At 49.4% G+C, this 20488-nt stretch overlaps 2 protein-coding genes across 10 annotated transcripts in view; one reads left to right on the forward strand and one right to left on the reverse strand.

Moving 5' to 3' along the window:
* The window catches only part of PLD1 (phospholipase D1), a 94418-nt gene that overhangs the window by 11280 nt on the left and 62650 nt on the right, over window positions 1-20488 (forward strand). For 2 of the 9 annotated variants that reach the window (XM_040566527.1, XM_040566536.1), the window contains exons 1-2: window positions 17847-18047; window positions 19082-19137. The exons of 2 other annotated variants lie outside the window; for them this stretch is intronic. The gene's annotated coding sequence lies outside the window, so the exon portion shown is untranslated. Of the gene's footprint in view, window positions 1-17846; window positions 18048-18945; window positions 19138-20488 lie in introns of those variants that run through there. 5 more of the 9 variants (XM_040566526.1, XM_040566535.1, XM_040566533.1 and 2 more) reach the window with 4 other exon arrangements.
* On the reverse strand, window positions 1168-14883 carry TMEM212 (transmembrane protein 212). Its single transcript, XM_040567313.1, has 3 exons — window positions 8729-14883; window positions 5519-5637; window positions 1168-3460 (listed from the first exon to the last, which is right to left on the reverse strand). Exons 1-3 carry the CDS (start codon window positions 9062-9064, stop codon window positions 3112-3114), a joined length of 804 nt encoding a protein of 267 aa, XP_040423247.1. The 5' UTR covers window positions 9065-14883; the 3' UTR covers window positions 1168-3111.

The following is a 20488-nucleotide window of genomic DNA, read 5'->3' on the forward strand; positions in this document are numbered from 1 at the left end:
GGGTGTAGCGAGTGGTTATTGTATGTGCACCTTGATCTTGCTGGACCTTAAAGTATCCAAATTTCAAATTATAGACCTGTTTTGAATGTTGTTACAAAGTGATGCTTGGAGAGAGAATTCATATTAAAGCACATCTGACCTTCTCCTGCCAGGACTAATCCAGGAATGTGCAAGACCTAAACCAGGTTCTGGTTTGGCATTTGTGACTCTGTCCCCAAGAGAAAGACGCATGAAATGTTAAAACAATGTTCTTCCTTTTCAAAAAGGAATGTGAAGGACCAGTGAGAACTTACTGCTGTGCTGAAGCAGTATCAGCACTAAAATGCAGGTTTTTTAGTTTTTTCTTTTCTTGTTTTTTTAAAGAAGTCCACCACCAACTGACAAAACCCCCACCCTGCTCCGGGGGAACAATATAATCCTGCCCTTTGTTTGGTAAGGGTTTGGCTTTTCATAGGGTGCAGTGTCCCCAGCTGGGGGACACAGGAGGTATGTGCTGACATTTACCTGTAAAGCAAAATTGATATGAAGGAGGAAAATAAATTATCATCAGATCTTGGATGTGAATTCCTGAACACTAAAAATGAGTAGGTTCTGCTCTTCAGAAAGGCAGGGAAGGGAATGGAAGGGGGGGGGAATGTCTGCTGCCGGGGGCTGGTGGAGCAGCACTCCTGCTACCAGCGATCTGCAGTGTCAGGCTTTTAACCAAGTCATTAAAAGCTTGACTTGAGCCGTGCCGGGGAAGGAGTGCCTGCTGCTCACCCAGCCATGGTGATGGGAAAGGGCTTGCTCTGCTCCCATGTGCAGAGGGGAATTTACAGGGGTAGAGCTGCAACATTTGGCAGGTGTGTGCGTGAAATTTCAGGTTACCTGTAGGCAGCTGTTGCTCGTTCAGTGGGTGTTTTATATGGCTATTTAACTGCATGTTGCTCAGCTCTAAATGAGCACAACTGACGTGAATAACCCCAGCAATGCAAGTGCTGCTCCCTCCAAGATAAAGGGCTGTGTTTGAGAAACAAGTGCCTAACTGATAATGCCACTGGCCTCACGCACTCCTTAAAGTCCATGCTATTTAGCTCTGACAAAAAGGAAAGAAAGGGGCTAGTTCTTAACAAATAAACCCCAAAGCATTTTAAGGACCTTTTTCCCTTTTCTATTCTTTTCCCAGGTTGCAAAAATAACATCCAATAATGAAATGAAAACAAGCTGAATGGCTGCATTCAGCGGAGGAGGGCAGAGGTAGGCTCAGACAGCTGGAGCATGTCTGGGCCAGCGTCTCGGTTCTTTTCTCACTGCTAGTTCAGTGCCACTCCAAGAATGCAGACAATGCTGGCTACGACTGTTTCATATTTGATTTCCACACTTAAATCCGTGCTCGTTAAATGAAACCCCATTGTCAGGTTGGCAGGCATCCACGCTGCCTCCCCAGGTCTCGCTTCGGAGCTCGCTCTGCGGTCGTGTCCTGCTCGGAGCGACTTAGCAAGGACCGGGCCTGGAGGAGCGTTGCTTGTGGCACTGCAACAAACTCTTTTGGACTGCTTCTGCAGCCACATCTGTGGGTAACACTCATAAATCTTTGTCTGAGGGCAGACAGAAGTGCTGCAGGGGAGGGATGGGGTTTTGGAAGGGCCTCAAGAGCGGCAGATCAATGGGGTGGTCAGCTGGAGGCAGTCTCGGGGCAAGGTATGGGCCGTGCTGCCCGCAGGAGGCAGCGCTGGGCCTGGCTCTGCAAAGGGCAAATATGGCAAATATCCTGCCCTGCTCGAGGAGGGGGTGCCTGGGGGTGCTTCTGGGCTGGGTGAGGCCAAAGCTTTAGGGTTTTGCCGGGCTGGGACCGGAGAGTTCAGCAGTCGCAGGGCTTTGCCAACGGGGTGCAGGGGTGGTGGAAATGCGGGGAGGGCGGGCGGAGAAATGCTGTGGATTGGGAGCAAAGCAGTGCCTGTGTTAATAACAAAGGATCGCTTCATGCTGCCTGTAAAATACCAGGGAGGGCATGAGCATTATGAATATTATTAATAAAGCTGATGGGATTACAAAATCCAACAGCTGTCCAGTCCTTCAGACAGACACCTCCGGCCTTTCCGCTGCCCCCACAGACTGGTGTCCCGGCTGCTGTGTGCCCGGCTCGGGCATCGCTGGGGCACTGACCGACTGCTTGACGGGTGCCTACAGCACCTATCGATGTTAAGGGTGGCACCTACAGACAACACAGCTGTGCCCCGAGGTTTGTGGGGGAACGGATGGGAAGAGGCTGAGGGGCGCAAAGCTGGAGCGGGAAGAAGCGCTGGATATGTTCTGACAGCAGCCTCTTCAAGTGCCCCAGAGGAGCCCAATTCTGGGCTGTTGGTATGGAAACACTGTTATTTTAGCGGGCTGGAGACTGGCTCCCAACAAAGGTTAAAGGGGAAAAAAAAACAAGGGACTGGAGGTGTGAAAGGTGAGATCTTCCTTAGCAGAGAAACACATGTCAATGTCTGAGCCAGCAGCGAGTCCTGCAGCTGCATGGGGCGGAGGAGATCGATGCTGTCTCATGGCAGGAGTGTGGTGGTGGGTCCTGGCTCTCCTCGGGGTCACCCGAACGCCTGTCCCTCCTGGTACCACTCCTCCCGTCACCTCTCATCCTCCCACCATGGCTGTCAGGATGCTGCTGCCTTCAGCTCAATGCATGCTGAGCGGTGACAGGCTTGGGCACCTCGTCTGCCACACAGGTACTGGGGCTGTCTGCTCCGTGTGTTAACGCCACTGCAGCGTTCAGTTGTAAGGAAGAGCAGAAAGGCACATCTTCAGGTTCTGCTTCCTTTAATGTCAAAAGCAAACTAGCTTCCATGAAGTTTTGATCAGCCCTTAAAATCAGAGGCCCTAGCTAGGTATGCTACAGTCGTGTCCCTTTATTTGGAACGATGCTGGGATGAAAAGGGTAAAAAGGGCCAAATTGCTATTTCATAAGGTGATTTAAACTGGGAATGACGCATGTGGTTTCAGGGCAGGTACTAAAGTGCAGATGTGGTGCAAATGGGTTCAGGATCTGTCCTTGCACATCCACGTCACCCTCCGGGCTGTATTACAGCTTTATGGGGACAATCCCCCTTCCCCATCGCAGCTCATGCTCATATTTCAGTGTCCCAGCTGGAGCAGTCTCATCGTGAGCTTGATCACAACAGCCGAAGAAGCGCAGAATACGGCCGGACTCAAGCACAGGTCTAGGACCTGCAGGGCCAGGTGGTACCACTCAGAGCGCGCTGGGTCTTTGCGAAAATTTGGGAAGTCTGTGTAGGGGAATGGGACCAGGAGTGCGTCGCCCAGGTAGTTGGTCCCAGTGATCCCAGCAAGGGAGTAGTAGCAGTACGGGCCAAGGAGGAGAGATGGGATGGCAACAGCAAATTGCACTGAGGTGCCCGTGGTGCTCAGTGTGCCCAAGGCAAAACTGGCCTCCCACTGAAATGGAGACAAAAGCACTTTATCACTTTATGACCTGCTGAGAGAATTAAAAAAAAAAATAAATCTAAACTAGAGCTTAATATATTTGTATTTCTTCATTTCCAGCTTGGAAAAAGAAAAAAATCTGGGTTTTATATTTTTTATATTCCTTTATTCTGTGTCCAAAAAGAGGTGTGATGGTAAGGAAAACTTAGTAGCTTGAAAGTCATGAACTTATCAATGAAAAATGTGGAATTTTACAGGAAGGCAAAGCCAAGGAGACAACATTTTACTAAAATATTAGGAGAATAAATTGGAACAGGTATACTTATGCAGTTGTCGTATAGCATATAAGTACAGTGGGTGGCCTTTAAAGTTTAAGCTGCATACTTGACTACTAATAAAGCTCCTCATTATAAAACAGAAAATGTGATAGAAACTGGCAGAACTACTGTGCTGCTGGGATATTTAATGTGCACCGTCTGGAAGCCCTGCACAGCACTTTTGATCCAAAATATTAGCAGGAAAAGCACATTTCCCTTTGAATGGATTTCCTAGATTAACTCTGCCGCTCCCTTGCTGCCTCCTGCATGTGACACTGTATAGAGTAACAGTATAAAAGTACCAGGCATCTCCACATCTGCTCTCTGTCAGCCAAAAGGATGAGGATACCAGCAAGAACAGCCTGCGGATGGGGGAAACGGGTGGTTACATGAAGGGACTGATGATGGAGCATCGCCCATCGGTGCGCACGGCGTCCTTGTCACCTCCTGGATGTGGAGCACCTGCTGATGGTGCCTCGCGCTGAGCTTCCCACCTACCTGAGCAGCTCTGCCCAGCAGGATTCAGGCATGGCTGAGGTCATGTATGGAGTTAGGGGGTGGAAAAGCTTTGCTGCTTGGCTGCTCATAACCTCCCTGCAAGGCTCGGTGCAGCTGTGCCACCGCTCCGTGCAGGTGGAGCTTGGCCGGGTGCTGAGCCCTCAGCACCCTGCCTCTCGTGGCTCCTTCTTGTCCTGGCGCATCCCTGCCCTGGAGGGGTTTGCTGTGGAGCCAGCTCCATCCTCTGTGCCAGCTGAGAGGCTTTTCTGTGCTGGGGAGGCCTTAGAAGAGCTTTTAGGAATAATTTGAATTTCCTTTGATCCCGCGGCTCTGCAGGTACAGAAGTAATGCTCTTAGAGCAAGCACCGACTGGCTGCTCCTGGGAGGGGAGCTCTCTTCCTCCATGCGGCGTCTCCCCCGGGGCCCCTGGTGGTGTTCCTTCTGCATCACCCCCTGCTCGCCACCCCTCCAACCAGCGGGGCAGAAAGCTCCCCTGGCTCACCCAGCGCTCAGAGCAGGCACAGCAGAGGCAGGACCAGGGCCGTGGCTGTGTGCGTTCAAGGCCAGTTGGGAGCTTCCTTGGAGAAGAACCTAAAATTCAGCTTTTTGTGGTCACAGGCATACTGTGGCGTGCTTCTCTGTGTACGGCATGGCCACAGCCAGGTGAGGTTTACTATTTGCTGCCGAAAAGCCAACAAAAGCTGTTTTGTGCAGCTCTGTTTGCAATTCCTGTGCTCCCGAGCTACCTTGGGGTGCTGAGCCACTGTGCTGGCACTGGCCACCACCACCGCGCCTGCGGTCAGGGCTCTCACCCCGACAAACCCGGGGAGCAGGGGAGAAGCCCGGACACCACAGCTGGGAGTGCCCAAAGGAAACCCCAGGCAATGCAGCGCAGCAAGGAAGGTTATCCAGATTATTTTAAGGTCTGCTTCACACTGCTGTCAACACTCCGCAGGAGGAATGTATTTGGGTTTGACAGAATGCTGTCAAAGGCAGAGACTCACATTACTTACCAGGTCTCCATCAGGGCAGGGCACGTTTCTTCCTTGCCCTTCTTTCAGAACCAGTTTTGACTGGGGAGCGTATCTGTGTTTCTTAGGGTGGGCTGACATAAACAGGCAGGCTTTCATTCATTTAAATACACCAGCAGTCACTCTGGCTTCCAGGCAGTAATCTTTTTTCCAGTGTAAGCATCTTGGACCCACGTGTATCTTAGCTCCTAATTTCAAGATGGTGAATGGAAAGAAGGACTGAAGATGTGCTAAAAGCAAGAGCCCGTGTACGAGAACAGGGAGAACAGCACGCTCAGGGCTGGAGGTTCTGGTGCGATGTAGCAGAGTATCAACGTGGATCCAGGACCTTGAGCAATATTGTCCTGCAGTTTGATTTCCATTCTGGCACGCTAAATGCATCAGGGCCCAGGTTTTTCATGGCACTTTCCATTTATGATTTAGGGAATTTGAAGAATACTTGTCTTGAGGCTGAGCCTAAAGTTATAATCCTGGCATATCCATACCACAAAATTCCCGTGGATAAAAGCAGAAACATCTGGATTCATGAGTGGATGTTGGCTAAATCCACCAGGAAAAAAAAAGCCTTCAAGGGATCCTAGAGGGTTCTAGCCAGAATAAATAATACAACAAAATAAGAGTGCTATTAAGAGTAATTGTAATACTGAAGCTGAATTATAAGACAAGGGCCAAGCCCTTTTCACAATCTGCTTTTCCAGCTAAGAGCCCTTCAATTTACACTTAACGCACATGTGGCTGATGGAACAAAGAAAAAATTGAAGAAGGATGAAAGCAACACAGAGATTATTCAGCCTTGCTGGTTTAGCTCCAGGCACATCATTTAAATGAGTAAATGATCAGTTTCCAGTTTGTTTTAAATTCTCTGGCAAGAAATTTTACTCTCAATCCCAAAGTTGGATGTGCTTAAAACTATTTTATTTTTTTTACAGCTCTGCCATTTTGTTTGATTTCTTAAGGCAGGACTTTAAAAGTGCTCTGCAGGGGTCACCTGAGTGCTGGGGCTGGAGGCACAGCCTGGCTGTGTCACCGAGGGAGCCGTGTCCCCGCTCCCAACCCAAGGGGACCTCAGGACTGGGGAACAGCTGCTCCTTGCCTCCCTCACCCCTGGGAGGCTGTGAGCCCAGCCCTGCCAAGCCAGACGTCAAACCCAAGCTTGGCAGCACCCAAGGTCAAGCGAGGTGGTCTCAACAGCTGTGTTCCTCTTTGGCTGCACCCTGTTGTACCATCAGTGCTTGCTTGGTTTAAAGCTAGTGGAAATTGTGTGTTGCTTGTACCTTGCATCTTCTCTTGGTGTTTTCAGGGTTAAGAGCTGTTGAAAAACAATATTCTTGCCACCCAGCCCCTTCTGCTCTGTCTCTCTGGTCTCCTCCACGCACCGTGCAGCAGGTCTCAGGCCTGCCTGAAGCTGCCACGAGGACCAGGTTGTGCAAGGTGTCTCCTCTGCTGTGACCAGGCACACTGACAGCCACAGCCAGGTGACTGCAAAGTAACCTCCCTCCCCAGTAGATGCAGATCCACGTTTCTCATTAAATGGACTTTGTCCACGTAGATCTGCATCACTGGCCATCGCTGATCCTGCACGCTGCCATTCCTGATTCCTGGAAAGCCTTGGGCGTCTGCCTGCTCTGCAGCCTTCAGCCAACACAGCTTGGGTTGAGTTGCTTCCTTGTGGGCTGAAAACCTTCCTGATCAGTCCTCCTGTTCTCCTTTCCTGGTGCCCTCATCTTCTCCGAGCCGGAGTCTGCCTGGTGGAACAGCTCCTGAGGGAGCTGGGCTGGTGGCCCCCTCTGGTAGGTCCTTCTCCACGGGGAAATTCCAGGTTGTTCTCCACGGAAATGTTTCCTGTGGCTCCCTGCCAATGCTTAATGCTCTTTGGAAACTGCCACGAGGCTCTGGTGGTGGATACACATTTGGGACTAGTCAATACTTGGAGTATGACTGCAAATACCAGCGGTACACAAGAGGCGATGTCTGCACTGCCTCATGTTCCATACAAGGAATAATCCTAACCACACGAAGGAGTGGGAGTTCGTTTGCCCTTAAAATAGCCTCAGCACATCTAGGAAAGCCATAAAATGTATGCCCTGGTATTTCTTAGGGCGTTATTTTCAGCAGATTTTATTTGATTTGCTGCCAACATCTGTCACTTCTGCAGCCTGGGTCTGAGCGGAGAGCTGGAGGTGTGCTGCTCGCTGCGCTCAGCACAACCTGATGCAACAAATTGCCTTCTATTAGCATGGCACAGCAGCCTGACTGTCAAAGCGAAACGAGGAAATGAATTTGCTCGTAGATGTTACAAAATATTTGTTTTAGATTAGCTGCTATCACTTCTGTGGGCCATGTTTGCAGCTGTGTTCTGCTGCCCAACTTGTAGCTGGCAATGGGAAGATCTGCTGAGACTGCAGGGCTCTTGGTGAGGAGCAAATAGTCTGAGAAGCTGAGGAATGAGAAATGAAGCAGAGCTAAATTTAGAACCTCAGATAGGGAAATGTCTTCAGTGCTCCGTGGTTTTATTTTGCTCTGCACAAAGCACACCTTGGTGCTGCGTGGCTCTTTGCAGATTGCGCCGACTCGAAGGCTTTTGCTTGTGGAAAGAAAAGGCTTTGATGTCTTCAGTAAACAAATAGCAGCGCTAAAAGACCTGCAGTTCTTGTTAGCATGCTGCAAACAGCGATGTCTGAGGCAAAATAAACATCCCAAGGTTGATGGAAGGGTAGGCAGGCCATAAAGTGCTGTAGTCAAATCCTTGATATGAGCACATCAGGAATGTCAGAAGGGAAAGTGCTATGAAAAGGCTGTCGTTGCTTTCTCCTTTTGGATTAAAATGAAAATAACAAACTGGTGCGTGGTTTACCAGCCATGTGGCAGGAATAAATGACTATAAAACCCTATGGCAAAATCATCTTTGACCCCCCTTTTGACCCAGCTCCCCTCCCATCAGAGCTTCACCCACTGCCACAGAGGCCCCAGGACCTCGTCGCAAAAACCTGATCCGTTTGGGCACTGTGCAGATGGCTCCCACGAGGAGGCAGCAGGCGTGCGGCGTGCTCGCGGTAAGGGTGAGAATTTCACAGCCACGTGGCTACCTCAACTTCTGCTCCGTACGGCTCGTTGTGCTTGTCTCGCCGTGTCACTTAGAACAATTTAGGAAATGCCAGAGCCTGGGGAATGAACCGAAGCAAAGAGCTAAACAGCGATCTCAGTTATACCAGCATAGCCCTGGGGGTGTTCATTTAGACAGTCTTAACAATCCGAATTTGGTTCAGAATGAAGAAGTTTGGGCTGCTTCTGTAAATGGAAAGTAAAAATCAGCAGGTCATGGTAATAATCAATACACCGATATTTACTGCAGTTTTAAATCTTAACAAGAGCCTCCAGGAGCCTCTCTCTTTAGTTTCAGGTAATTCCGTGCACTTCTCTTTAAAAAGAGTTTGCAGGAGCTAAGAAATAAATAATTCAGACATAGCTGATTTTTTTAAGTCTCTGTAGCATCACTGACATCTTTGATAAAGCTTTTGTTCTGCCTACCAAAGCTCCTTTCCACATGGGACTGGTGAGGCAAACACTCCATGCAACAAACAAAGACTTATAAGAAAAAACGGGCAAAAAAGCTAAAATTCCAGAAAAAATGCTTATAATCCCAAAGGTAATAAGTATCCCTCTGGTAACTTCGTACAGGCTCTTCACTGTCATTGTGAGCCTCTGCCTGCCGGATTCACAGCAAGGGTTTGTAGCTGAAGCCAAGGCAAGGACGTTTCCTAATAAACAGAAGCTCCTTAGAGACTGTAGCCATGGCATGTGAGAGCTGTTTACCTGGCACCAGAAAGCACTATGCTGTTTATCTTCAGATGTTCCTACAGAAACAGGCGGTATTGCAGTGTATTAAAGAAGGCTCCTTCACCCCCAGGAATATGTGATTTTTTTAAAATCATTTTTTTATTTAATCTGAGTTACTGCCCTTTGCTTTCGGCTGCAGAAAGCCCATCCTGGGATTTCTGAATTCCTCCTTCACCTGCCTTCCCAGGAGGACAGACCACTTCGCAGCACAGAGAGCCAGAAACCTGCTGCCAGCAGCGAGGGTGCTGATTGCCAGCCCTGAACCTGCCCGTCACAGCCAGCGTGAAACCAGCACCCTCGGTGCCAGGAGCATCCGCAGGACATGGCTACCTCCTGAGCAGGACCGCCTTCTTCCCAGGGGGAGTTATTTTGGAGTTAATGTGTTTGTAGCAGGGACGTTTTGAGGCCGAGGATCTGCTCCTGGTGGCAGGAAGGCCTTTTATTTCAGAGGGACTAGCAGCGGGTGCCTCCCAGCGCTCATCACACAGGAATCCTGTTTCTCCCTACCTGCAACAGCAAATGTTTTGATTGCAAGAGCCAAAGCAGTTGTGCTGTGTACTTTATCGCACACAGTCCCCAAGGCACTCTGCTGATACCCAGCACGCTCCTTCCAGACCTGTGGCCCCTCTGGAGCGCTGCCACCAGGTGGGGTGGCATGGGGTACCACCACGTGCCCCGGGGCACGTCCCTGCTTCCCCCAAAGGAGCTACAAGGGGACTCGGATGAGCTGCTCGCACCTGGGGTAAGCCTGCTGGCACCCTGCAGGCGTGCTGGTGGCTCCTCAGGCCACCGGGGTGTCAGTGTCCCCTCCGGACAGTGGGGGCAGGCAGAGTGGCAATTTTAGCAAGTGGTGACTTTACCGTTGAATTTATGCCTCTGAAGATCCCACAATACCTAATTCACCCTGCTGGTGAACTGATTTATGGCATAGCGTGCCGGGCTGTGGGCAGCGTGTTTATTCAAGTAACACTGACCCTCTCTATCAAACATTATTCCCCTTCTACTTTAATTAAAACACAGTTAGCAGGGCTCTCAATTCTGTTAAATATGCGCAAGCTTCTACTAAATTAATATTAATCTCTGTTCAATGTGCAAGTCAGTTAAGTGACATGTGGAAAATTACACGTTACTGACTCAGGAATGCAACTTGGAGGATGACTTCATGTTCCTGAATGAAAATATCGGTGTGCCAGATGTGCCTAGTGCCTGACCTCTTTAGAGGCTCTGAAAGATCACACGTAGCTTTAAAATGTAATTTCATGCATGCAGAAGGAAGAAAGAGAGCCTAATAGCTTTATGGGACTTAGCTCTCCATTTAATTTGGTTAGGGCGGTGTGAATGTCTTAATAACATGAAGCAGAGCTCTGATCCCTGTTCTGCCTGAGTGTTTCCAATAGACACCCTAATGCCTTTCTCATGGTCAGAACGGCTAACAATCCGTATTTGCTCGCCATTAGTGCGAAGTTGTACTTCTTTCTTCGTTAGGGAATGCGTTTCAGAGTGGAGCTGACGCGTATGCGGTCCTTGCTTTGAGTCATTGACTTTTTCACGAATTGTTTTATCTGGAGATATAAGCAACAGACGTGAGTGTAGAAAAAAAATAATTTTACTTTTAAGTTACAAAAAGAAGGTGCCATTCGACCTTTCCTCTGCTCAAATGTCCTCGTTTTCCCCTGCCCAACTGCTCGTTCCCAAAATCCTACTGAAAAGCATACTGAGAGTGATCCAGGTCTGTCTTCAATAGGTGTGTCCCCATAACAAATTATATAACAGCATTTTGTATACTTGTACTCTGCCTCTCCCCCAGTGCATTCCACGCACCTACACAGCCATGCTAATTAGTTCATGTAATGAACTTAAACGTGGCAAAAATCTGTTCACAGGGTGTTGCCAGACAGAGCTGGATTTGGAAAGCAGCCATTCATGAATGTTTTCTTTGACAAAACCCAAAGGATGTTATTTTCCTGAAGATGAAGCAGAATCCGTGTAATGGGAGCTGTAATCTAAGGAGACAAATGATTTTACTTACACAGTCAACAGTGACCTTCCCCTCTATGGGCTTGCTTGTATGAAGAAAAACTGCCCAAGTTTAATGTAAAGCCATTAAAAATAATTAAATTTAAAAAGCTAAACTAATGTGAAGCTAGACTTAGTTTAGCCAAACTTAACTTGTCAAAACTAATGCTATTCCATAATGTGCGTCTAAAAAAGAGTTGAGTATCAAGGAACTTAACTTTGAGCGTCAGGTGCCTTTTAAATGTAAGGAAGTGTCTGCATGCACTACAGCGCTAGACTCCCAGTGACCCGCACTCAGTTTGTCCATAGGTGGCCGTACGCTGTGCCTAACACAGATCTGTGCATTCCCAGGGTAATACAGGAGAGAAAAAATGCAGCGCTCTGGCACGTCGCCTTGGCATTGCAACCTTACATTGCATGCTCGTTTCTCTATACGTTTGACAGTGATGTTTAATTGGGCCCGGTTTTTACGTTACGGTAACGTGACTGGCTGTCGGGTGGGAATTGCGCTCTTAATCCCAGTTCGGATGGTTAAAATTTCAGTTCAGATGATAAAATTTCAGTTTTACCGTTGCACTGAACTGCTTTTAAACCTGTAGGTCTATTGCGTTGGCTTTTAAATAGAACCGCAGTAATTTTCCTAAAGATCCGGGCAGACGGAGAGCATTACCAGATGACCGCGCTTCTGCAGGGCGGACGAAAGCAGGGACCCGGAGCGTGACGAAGGGCCTTGTTGGGAAACACGGGGCAGAAGGAGACGGCGTGGAGCTGAGGCTGTGCTGCGTGGTGCTGCGGTGGGCCGAGAAAAGCCGCTTGCCCGGGTGCAGATTTCATCCAAGTGCCATTAACGAGCACGCCGAGAACTTCCAGCTATATCCCTGACCAACACTAGATGTTGCTGTGCTGCTACTCATATAAGCTATACATTAGCGAGGTTTCTGAACGGTATTTACTGCTATTTCCTCTTTCCTGTTTCTGTTATTCACTCTATTCTCGATGTTGGGGATCTGCTACTTGAATTTACTTTTTTAAAAAAACTATTTTATTCCTGCAGTATCAAGGTTATAACCCCCTTGAATGTACACGTAAAAACTTTATGAGCAGCAGAGACATAAGTGAAGTGAAGCAGCTTCTATATTTATGTCAAATATTTACTTAAACTCTGCTTCTGGATTTTTTGCAATCCGAGGGGAATGACATTGTTAACTGGACGATTCCGGGAACAGACTGACAGCTGCAAGGCCATGGAGGGAAGTTTGTTTATAAGGGGAAAACAAAAAAAAATAAAAAACTGTTTAGCCCTGCTGGGTTTCAGGCTTTCTACTCCCACATGCTTGAGTGGGAGAAAGGACAAATCTTAGGACGTTGATTTCCCCATGGCAACAGAAAACGGAAATTACTTTAACCCCATCTAGTGACAGATGACTCATTGCTCAGCCTGCTGCTATTTTCCAAGCACTAAAACAATACAGCTGCAAAGAAAAGGCCAGCCTGTATTATCTCATAGGCTGAGCGCTGGGGCTCGTGGGAGAGGGCAATTCTCTGGCTGCCTTTTTATCAAAGAAAGACAGAGCTGGAGCCTTTTGGCGACAATTTCATTGTACAACACGACCACAAGCTAATGTGCCTGGGTGCTCCCTGTCCCTGAGCCACTGGGACGAGCCACCGGCAAGTGTCCCACGGCTCAGCCCCGCTCGCCCTGCATCCAGCCATCCAACGGGGCACGTCAGTGCTTTGAGTTTAAACACCCCACCCCTTGAATGATGTGCTGTGAACTCAGCATGTTATAGATTAATAATTTGTTAACTGATGCAGCCTGGTGTGCATGCAGCAGGTATAAGCAGGGTTTCCAAGCCTCTGCACATGAAAAAGATATCTGACGGTGGAAGTGCATTTCTGTATTGCTCAGGAAGTCATAACAAGATCCCGCAGGTAGAGGCTGAAATAGAAATGCTCAGCTTTGAATTACCCTAGCAGAAAGTGTAATTGGGTGGGCTGGTTCCTGAGCAGGGACGGTGGAACCATTATCACTTGGAGTCCTTAAAGCCTGATGAGGTGTGCTCTGAGAGGCGAGCTGTAAGCCAGCTGCTGGGACAAAGAGGTGAGCTGTGTCTGGGAGGTCAGCCTTAACGGCTGCGCTTGTTCTGTTGCACCTTGGACCCACTGCATCAGAGCTGCACTGAGCTCCCAGCGCACCGATCAGCACCGATCACTTCTGCCGAGCATCTCCAGTCCCCAGGCTCCTCCTGCTCAGCACCGTCAGGACACAGCAGAGAAGGACTGAGTCGGGGAGGAGCTGGTTGAAGTTCGTGGATTCTGGGGTTCCTCGTATGTCTCTTCCCACCAGCAGACCAATGCAGGAGAGAGCCTTGCTCAGGTTGGTTTTCCCAAGCCCTGGTACGGATTTAGTAAGGCTCAGAAGCAAGGCCAGTAAGTCTTACTGAGGCTCAGATGCAATTTGCACTTATAATATTATACCACTATTTCTGTTGAATAGTGAAGGCATTAATCATAGGATCATAAAATGGTTTGGGTTGTAAAGGACCTTAAAGACCATCTAGTTCCAAACCCCTGTCACGGGTGGGGATATCCTCCGCTGGATCAGGTTGCAGAAAGCCCCATCCAACATTAATGCTGCCACTGAGATGATATGCTGAATTATTGGTCAGCCAGCATCACTTTATTCACCTTAAATTGGGGGCGGATGGCACAGTGTTGGGTAATCCAGGACCCCAGCAAAGCTACATGACAGGATGGTGTCACAGGATACGTGACACAGATTCTTCCTAGGAAAGACAGGCAGAATTACTGGTGCAATAGCTGATTCTTTACTCAGTCTTGTCATTTGTGTGCTGGTGTGACTAATAATGTCAGCAAGGTTCCTAACAGCACTAAATCAGGTCCATAAGTTTCAATTTGAATAGTAGAATTAACAGCAACAACAAAAACACGAAAGTTGGTTCTGGAAGCTAGACACTGGGCTGCTTTCATGGCGTGAAGATTACCTCTATACAGGCATGAACCCATATCAGCACAAATGGGTGGCTTCCTAGGCTCAGCCCCAGACCCCGATCAGGGCTCAGGGCTGTGCAGGGCGCTGCTGTCCCTGCCTTGGCATGTCCCTTACTTGGGAACATCCTGGGGTCAGCTGTGGCTGTCCCAAAACTGTGACTTGGGCAGCAGTTCAGCCCACGTGCCCAGAGCTGTCCCTGCCCCTCTGGGCTGCTGCCACCCAAACCCTTGGTGGCCAGCTCTGTCTTCTGAAGAAAGTGGATGTTTCGATCAGGGGTGCTTCTGGGCTCTGCATTATCATCACAGTTCTCTCTTCCTTCTCATTCTTTCCTTGCAGTTTTGCTCATCTCTCTCCTGCAATGCAAAATGTCTTCCTCCCAAAAATTCAGGAGCCCAGAGAACCTGCTAGCTGTGGGGAAGGAGGACAAGAGATCAAAGCAGTTTATTCTTGAAAAAGTGTTACTCTTACCATCTAGACTTAGGTCAACCTGGTCAATCCAGAGATTGCTGTGGGGATTCAGATTTAAGTTCATCTTTGAAGAGTTCATCAGTGTTCTGGATTAGAAGTATAAGAATTATGGCATTAAACATAGAGGTTGTTCCTTTCAGAGTATTTGGCAATATCAATTGCCAAATGTCCATGTAGAAAATAAGTTTTTAATTTAGGTATGCTTTTTTTGTTTTACAATTCTCTCCACTTTAACTAGAAAAAAAGCTACATTACCTGAGGAAATATTTAGTACCGTGCTGCTTGAGAAAAAAAAAATATATATATATATATAATAATAATAATTCAACTTGTAAAAGTGGCAAATAATGTCCAAGCACTCAGCTTTACTACCAACATGTGCAAATAGTTAAGAATGAGCTACCATCAACCAGCCTTTCTTGTCCTAAAGCCCCACTCAGCTCAGAACTGTCTTCAGGGGTTATTATTTCCAGTTATTTAGTGTTTGTAAGTGCAATGCTCCCACTGATGCTATACCCCAAACGAGGAGGGCAGGGTAGGTAATTGCTGTTTTTCAAACAGCTCGGTGCGTACAAAGCCCTCTAACCAAGCCTGGTTTCCAAGAACAGCATTTGAAGCTTTGGTGTCCTCTCTTTGGCTTATCACCCCGAATCGTACACTGCGTTCAGTTCTTTGCAGTCGTCCTTACAAACACTTCCTCCACGTCTACCAGCTCACAAACACTGCGGTGGCTTCTGTAAACCACAAACAAGTGCTGTACACTTCTGTCAGTATTTCTTTTGGACTACCAGGTTCTTGCTTTAGCGGTATCTGCAGTTTGGCAGTTCTGTGGCACACGTTGCCCTGAGGCCTCATCCCTACGCAAAAGCAGCACTCAGAGGAGCTCTTCTCTGCCTGGCAGGCAGAGGTTCAGGTCCAAGCTCTCCACCTCCTTTTTGTGAAAAAGGAGCTGCTTTGATTCTGTCAGAATATTTTCTTCTCCCTTAAGCCATCAGGGCTTGGTTGTGCCTGGTTCTCCGGGAAGTCAGTGTGCTCTCCTCGAGCAGACTTTGTACCCCCTGAGGAGCCCCACAGCTGACTTCCCTTTGGCTGCAGAATCCCAAACGACCACCCCTTTTCTGTTCTCATCAAGGCAGAAAGTTTCTTCCTTGGTGTCCTATGCTCCTAAGCACGTTCAAGTTTTCCTACTGTGGTGCGCCATTTTCCAGGCTCAGGTGGCAGAGCTGCCTATACAAATGTCTCTTTTCATTTCAACCTATTTTCCCTGGCACCAGAGCAGCGGAAGCCTCCAGAGGCTGCAGGCCTTGCTGGCATGGCTCGCCAGGAAGGCTGCAAATTCATCTTTCCTGGGAACTACAGCTCCCAGAAGACATCTCATCCTCCCCAGACCAGGAAACGAGGCCTGCTGGCTCCGCCACATCTTTCGAAAGTCTTCCTCCTTGCTAGGCAGGAGTGAGTGACAGAAGGGAAGAGGCCTTGCAGCGAGCGGCTCTGTGTGGGCCTGCAAACTCCTCCTCCTCCTCTTCAGCCTCGGGTCAGACACTCAGACACATCTGCGGCGCCAGCCCGAAGCGCGTGGTGAGACACCAGGCCTCCTCGTTCCGCAGGAACTGGCTTGGGCAGGATTTTAGGAGGAAGGATGTAACTTTGGGGCTCTAAGCAGTCTCCATGCAGTTTCACGTGACGTGACTCAGCACTGTGCTCCGTCCCTTAACAAGCCTCTGCTCCTAATTAAAAGCAGCCCTTCTCCCGCCTCTCGCTGCGAGCGCCGCCTCAGTGAAGTCACGGATAGCGGCACCGCCCCGGACAAACCCATTTGCGCGGGTGCTGCGATCTCCTGAAGTCATCTCTGTTTCTGAAATCAGAAGTCAAGGCTGTTCCTTTCACAACATCTTTCTAAAGCCCCGTTTCCAAAGCGCTGATCGCTCAGGGCTGCGGCTGAAGTCAGGAGGAGCCTCCTGAAAGTCAGCTACTGGGGTATGTTGTCAGTGAGCTGAAAGGTCCCGGTCTGACATCTGCAGAGCAGAGAGCTCAGGATTGGTTTCCAGCAAGCCAAAGGAATTGGGTAACGAGCAGTGTTGTCTCCCCAGTGGGGATTTTGGTTCCAAAAGTGAAAAACCAGTCTGGCATTTCAAGCATACCGCACTTTTCCCTGTCTGAGGCCAGTCAAAACAAGGCAGCCAGGGCTTAAGCTGTTCGGTGATAGAACAGCTTACCGAAATGAGCACTGACCTTCACCCGAGCACTAGCTCCAGTGTAAGCACTAACGTGAACACAGCAGACCGGAGCCTGCTGTGATGTTCTGACGTGCTCCGGCTCTGCCGGGCTTCCCTCGCGCCTCTCCCGGGAAGCCTCAGCCTCCGAGCTGCTGACGGAGCTTCAGGAGGACGCGGCGCTGTGGGTCCGTGGCAGAAGCCCACCCTGACAAAAGGTGCTGTCAGGAACTGGAGGGTGGAAAGGAAAAGGGATTCAGAATGAAGACGAGAAAGCTTTTCAAGAACTTCAAATCAACCACTTCTGAAGAGCTTGTAAGAAATACCTCTGCTTGCCAAGAACGTATCTGTGAAAGGTACCAGCACCTCCTCCGCTTGTGACATTTCTTTGTCTCTCACAGGAGGAAAATAATGAAGCACAATTACTGTAGAAAGCAATCAGATAATGCTTGTTTCTAATTGCTGCTGGCAGGGAAGCCTCATTGTGTTTGAATTTTAGCAAAGCAAATGTTAGTTGGTGAAGTTGCCCCTAACACCACACAAACCTTCGATACCTCTTCCCTGAAAAGCTGCAATTTCAGTGAACGTCACGTGCAATACTGAGCATTTACATGAAATAATTAGCCAGCAAGCTGTACCTAGCTGTGCCCTTCCACTTCCTCTCCTCAGCTCGTTCTTCGAAAGCCTCCTGGGACTGCACGGTCATGGCTTGCCTGGCACCAGGCGGGCACCAGAAGAAGCAGGAAAAAAAAAAAAAGGCAAAGTGACCCTGCCAGAATGTTTTTAGCAAATTTGAAACAGGAGAGTGGTTTCATACCGGATGGGCTCGCTGCATCGGGGATGTTTTGAGCCAGAACAAGCAATAGGATTAGAAGCAGCAGTATTGTACGATTTGTTTTCACTGCTTTGCGATAAAGTCCCTTCTATCTACTTTTAGAACACAAAAAAAAACGAACTTGTTATCCAGAGGGAAGGAAAAAAAAAAAAAAAGGGAAGGCCACGAGCTGCTCGCGTTTTGGCGTTTCAGTGCAGAGCTGAAGTGACGTCGGAAGCAGGAAGCGGCGCTGCGAGCCGCAGCAGCGGCGGGCGATGCCGCGTGGCTGGGCGGCGTATCTCACCTCGCCTCCCGCCTTCACCCACCACTCGCCGGCAGCTCCAGGAGCGGCCGCATCTGCTGCTCGTGTCCTGCCCCTGAGCACGGCGCGCGGCGGTCTTGCTGGTGGTCGGGAGCCAGGTGAGTGCCGGCTGGCACGGGGCCGGCTGGGTGGGCGCGAGGTTTCATTTGGGGAAGAGGCCCCGCACTGTCAGGAGGTTGGATGAGGCGGCACCGCATGGGTTTGGGATGGGCAGGTTGCTCGCAGCCGCCCTCAGCTCTAAAGTCAACACCACATACACACATGCAGCCTCACCCAGCTGCCTGAGTCCTGCACCGAGCCTGGCAGTGCTTGGCTACTGGGAGAACCTAAGGATTTGGGAACAAGTGTCTTCTGAAGCAGCTTTTTGGTCAACGTTGATGCGAAGTACAAGTAAGTGCTGGTCCTTTGCCTAAGGATCTGCCTGGGGAGACACCAGTACGGATGGCAAGACTCAAAGCAAGTACCAGCCCTTCTTGTACGAGCTCCCAAACCTTGGGTGTGCTCAGCTGGAAGTCGCAGCCTCCATGTCGGGAGCTGCCTCCAACCAAACACCGCGCTCCCGTTGTTCATCAGCCCGTGCTGTGTGCTCACAGCTGCATTGCTGAGGAACCCGCTCTGGTTCGCGTTTGTGTTCCTGCAGGAAGGGTGGCAGAGGGTAAACCAGGGAAATTTGGCACTCTGCGTCTGCTTTCTTTTAAAGATTTAATGACTGACACCTTTAAGGCTGTATGCATCGGATTGCCCTGTTAGTGTTCTTTATATATATATATGTGTGTGTGTGTGTATGCATGTATATTCCATAGTTTTCAAAAATCTATAGTGGGAAAGTGATTGCCAGCTGGAAGAGTGCAAAACTCTGGTTAAGTGCAAAAATTCTGAACGTTTTTCCTTTAACATTTCATGCATTATAACAGGACCTGATGAATTAGCTAGGTAAACGGGCGTTGCTGCACACTTAGGCAAATACCAGGCAGTTCAGCACATTGATCCTGACGCTCAGGTAAACACCTGTGTCCAGTTAGTTCCGTGAAAAAGGCAGCAGCTCGCTGAAGACAACTTGCTCTGTGCTGTAGTATCTTGTTGCTGGCATCTTTGCCAAGCACACTGATTTCTAATACTCTGGTCTTCCCAGAGTTATGGGCAGAACTGAAGGGAGGTGAGAACACAACCCTCGGAGTGCCCTTCTGGGTGAGTACGAACAGAAGTGACTGCATGCACTCTGCTGGGGGATTTGCATGCAGGTTTTTGTTTTTTCTTTCATTGCTTTTTTCACTTGATCTTCCTTTTTCAGTTTTCATCCTATGACAAAGCCTGTGTTTAGATAGCTTTTACTTGGACTGTAGAAAGCGACTGGGACTTTCTGTCTCTCAAAAAAAAAGAGGAATAGAGAACTGTGCTACTGTTTTTACTGGAGTGCTTGAGCAAACTGTTTGCTTGAGCAAACGCAATTCTATGATTCTGAAACTGGAAGCAGGGTACTGGCGAGCTGGGGCTGATGTGTGCTTTATCTTGTATTAAACTCCGGAATGGCAGCGCACTGCATTGAGCCTTTTTGCGTGTGTGCTTGCCAAAGAGTAAAATAACTTCTTTGAGACTAGCTTTATGCTTCCTCACAGATTTTCAGTATAACTGAGGGAAAATAACATTTTACAGTGTGCCTTTTGTTGGGGTGGCATCTGCCCTAGCCTGGGTCTTGCTCCCTGGGGCTTCGGAGCAGCGGTTGCTTTGCAGCGCGGGAGCCAGGACGTGCCTGCTCCTCTCCTCTCTCAGAGGTTTTCTGGTCAGCTCGGAGCCGCTGTGTTTGCTCGTGATGGCTGTGCCGGGTGGCCTGCCATGATACTGCCCTCGGCTTGCTGCTGCACCGGGGCCATGCTCAGGGGCAACCTCGTGGCCCCATGTCCAGCTCCTAGTTCTGGATCCGGCCAGGAGTAGGGCTTATCTACGGGGATGCGTTGCACTGTGGCCAACAGAGCTCCGGCCTTGCTGCTAAGCTGTCTGACCCCAGCGTGGCTTTCAGGAGGTGCTCGCTAAATGTGTGTGCGCTCAGGAACAAGGCCTGAGAGCTGCCTCCAGCTCAGCACCTCTTCCCGTCTCCCGGCATCACAACGCACCCTCAGTGAGTCACCCTCCGACTGAGGTGAGTCAGCCCCGGGGCTGCTGGGGACACACCGTAAAATAGCCCTGGCCGCGGGTCTCCGTCCCCAGGAAGGTGGAGGTGAAGTGATTCAGGATGTGTTAGGGCAGCTTTCCAACAAGAAAACGTTGAACAGGAAAGTTTTAGACCAGGGCTGGGTTAGGAAGGGAAGCAAAGGGAAAGCGGCTGCCTTGCGAGGTGCTGTGGGAGAAGTGAGCGGCTGGGCAGCCCTGCGCACGGATTCGTAGCGCCGGAGATGGGAAGCAACATCTGCCTCGTCTCGTCTGGCCTCTCCACCACGTGTGGTTGCAGTTTGCCCAGATATTTCTGAGTACACATGCTGGAATATGCTGTCCTGGTCGTCTGGTCTGACCTGCTGCGAAAGGCAAGCCATGGGATTTGTAG

Source organism: Cygnus olor, chromosome 9, assembly GCF_009769625.2.
Source record: "Cygnus olor isolate bCygOlo1 chromosome 9, bCygOlo1.pri.v2, whole genome shotgun sequence".
NCBI classification, from domain to species: Eukaryota; Metazoa; Chordata; class Aves; order Anseriformes; family Anatidae; genus Cygnus; species Cygnus olor.

Excerpts from the sequence above, each read along its gene's own strand:
- TMEM212 (XM_040567313.1), bottom strand. The coding sequence starts at position 9,064 with ATGCCATGGCTACAGTCTCTAAGGAGCTTCTGTTTATTAGGAAACGTC. Across the intron at positions 5,638-8,728 it reads GACTTAAAAAAATCAGCTAT|CGTGCCAGAATGGAAATCAA; the intron begins GTCTGAATTATT and ends TGATGCATTTAG. Across the intron at positions 3,461-5,518 it reads GTGCTGTTCTCCCTGTTCTC|TGATAAAGTGCTTTTGTCTC; the intron begins GTACACGGGCTC and ends CAGGTCATAAAG.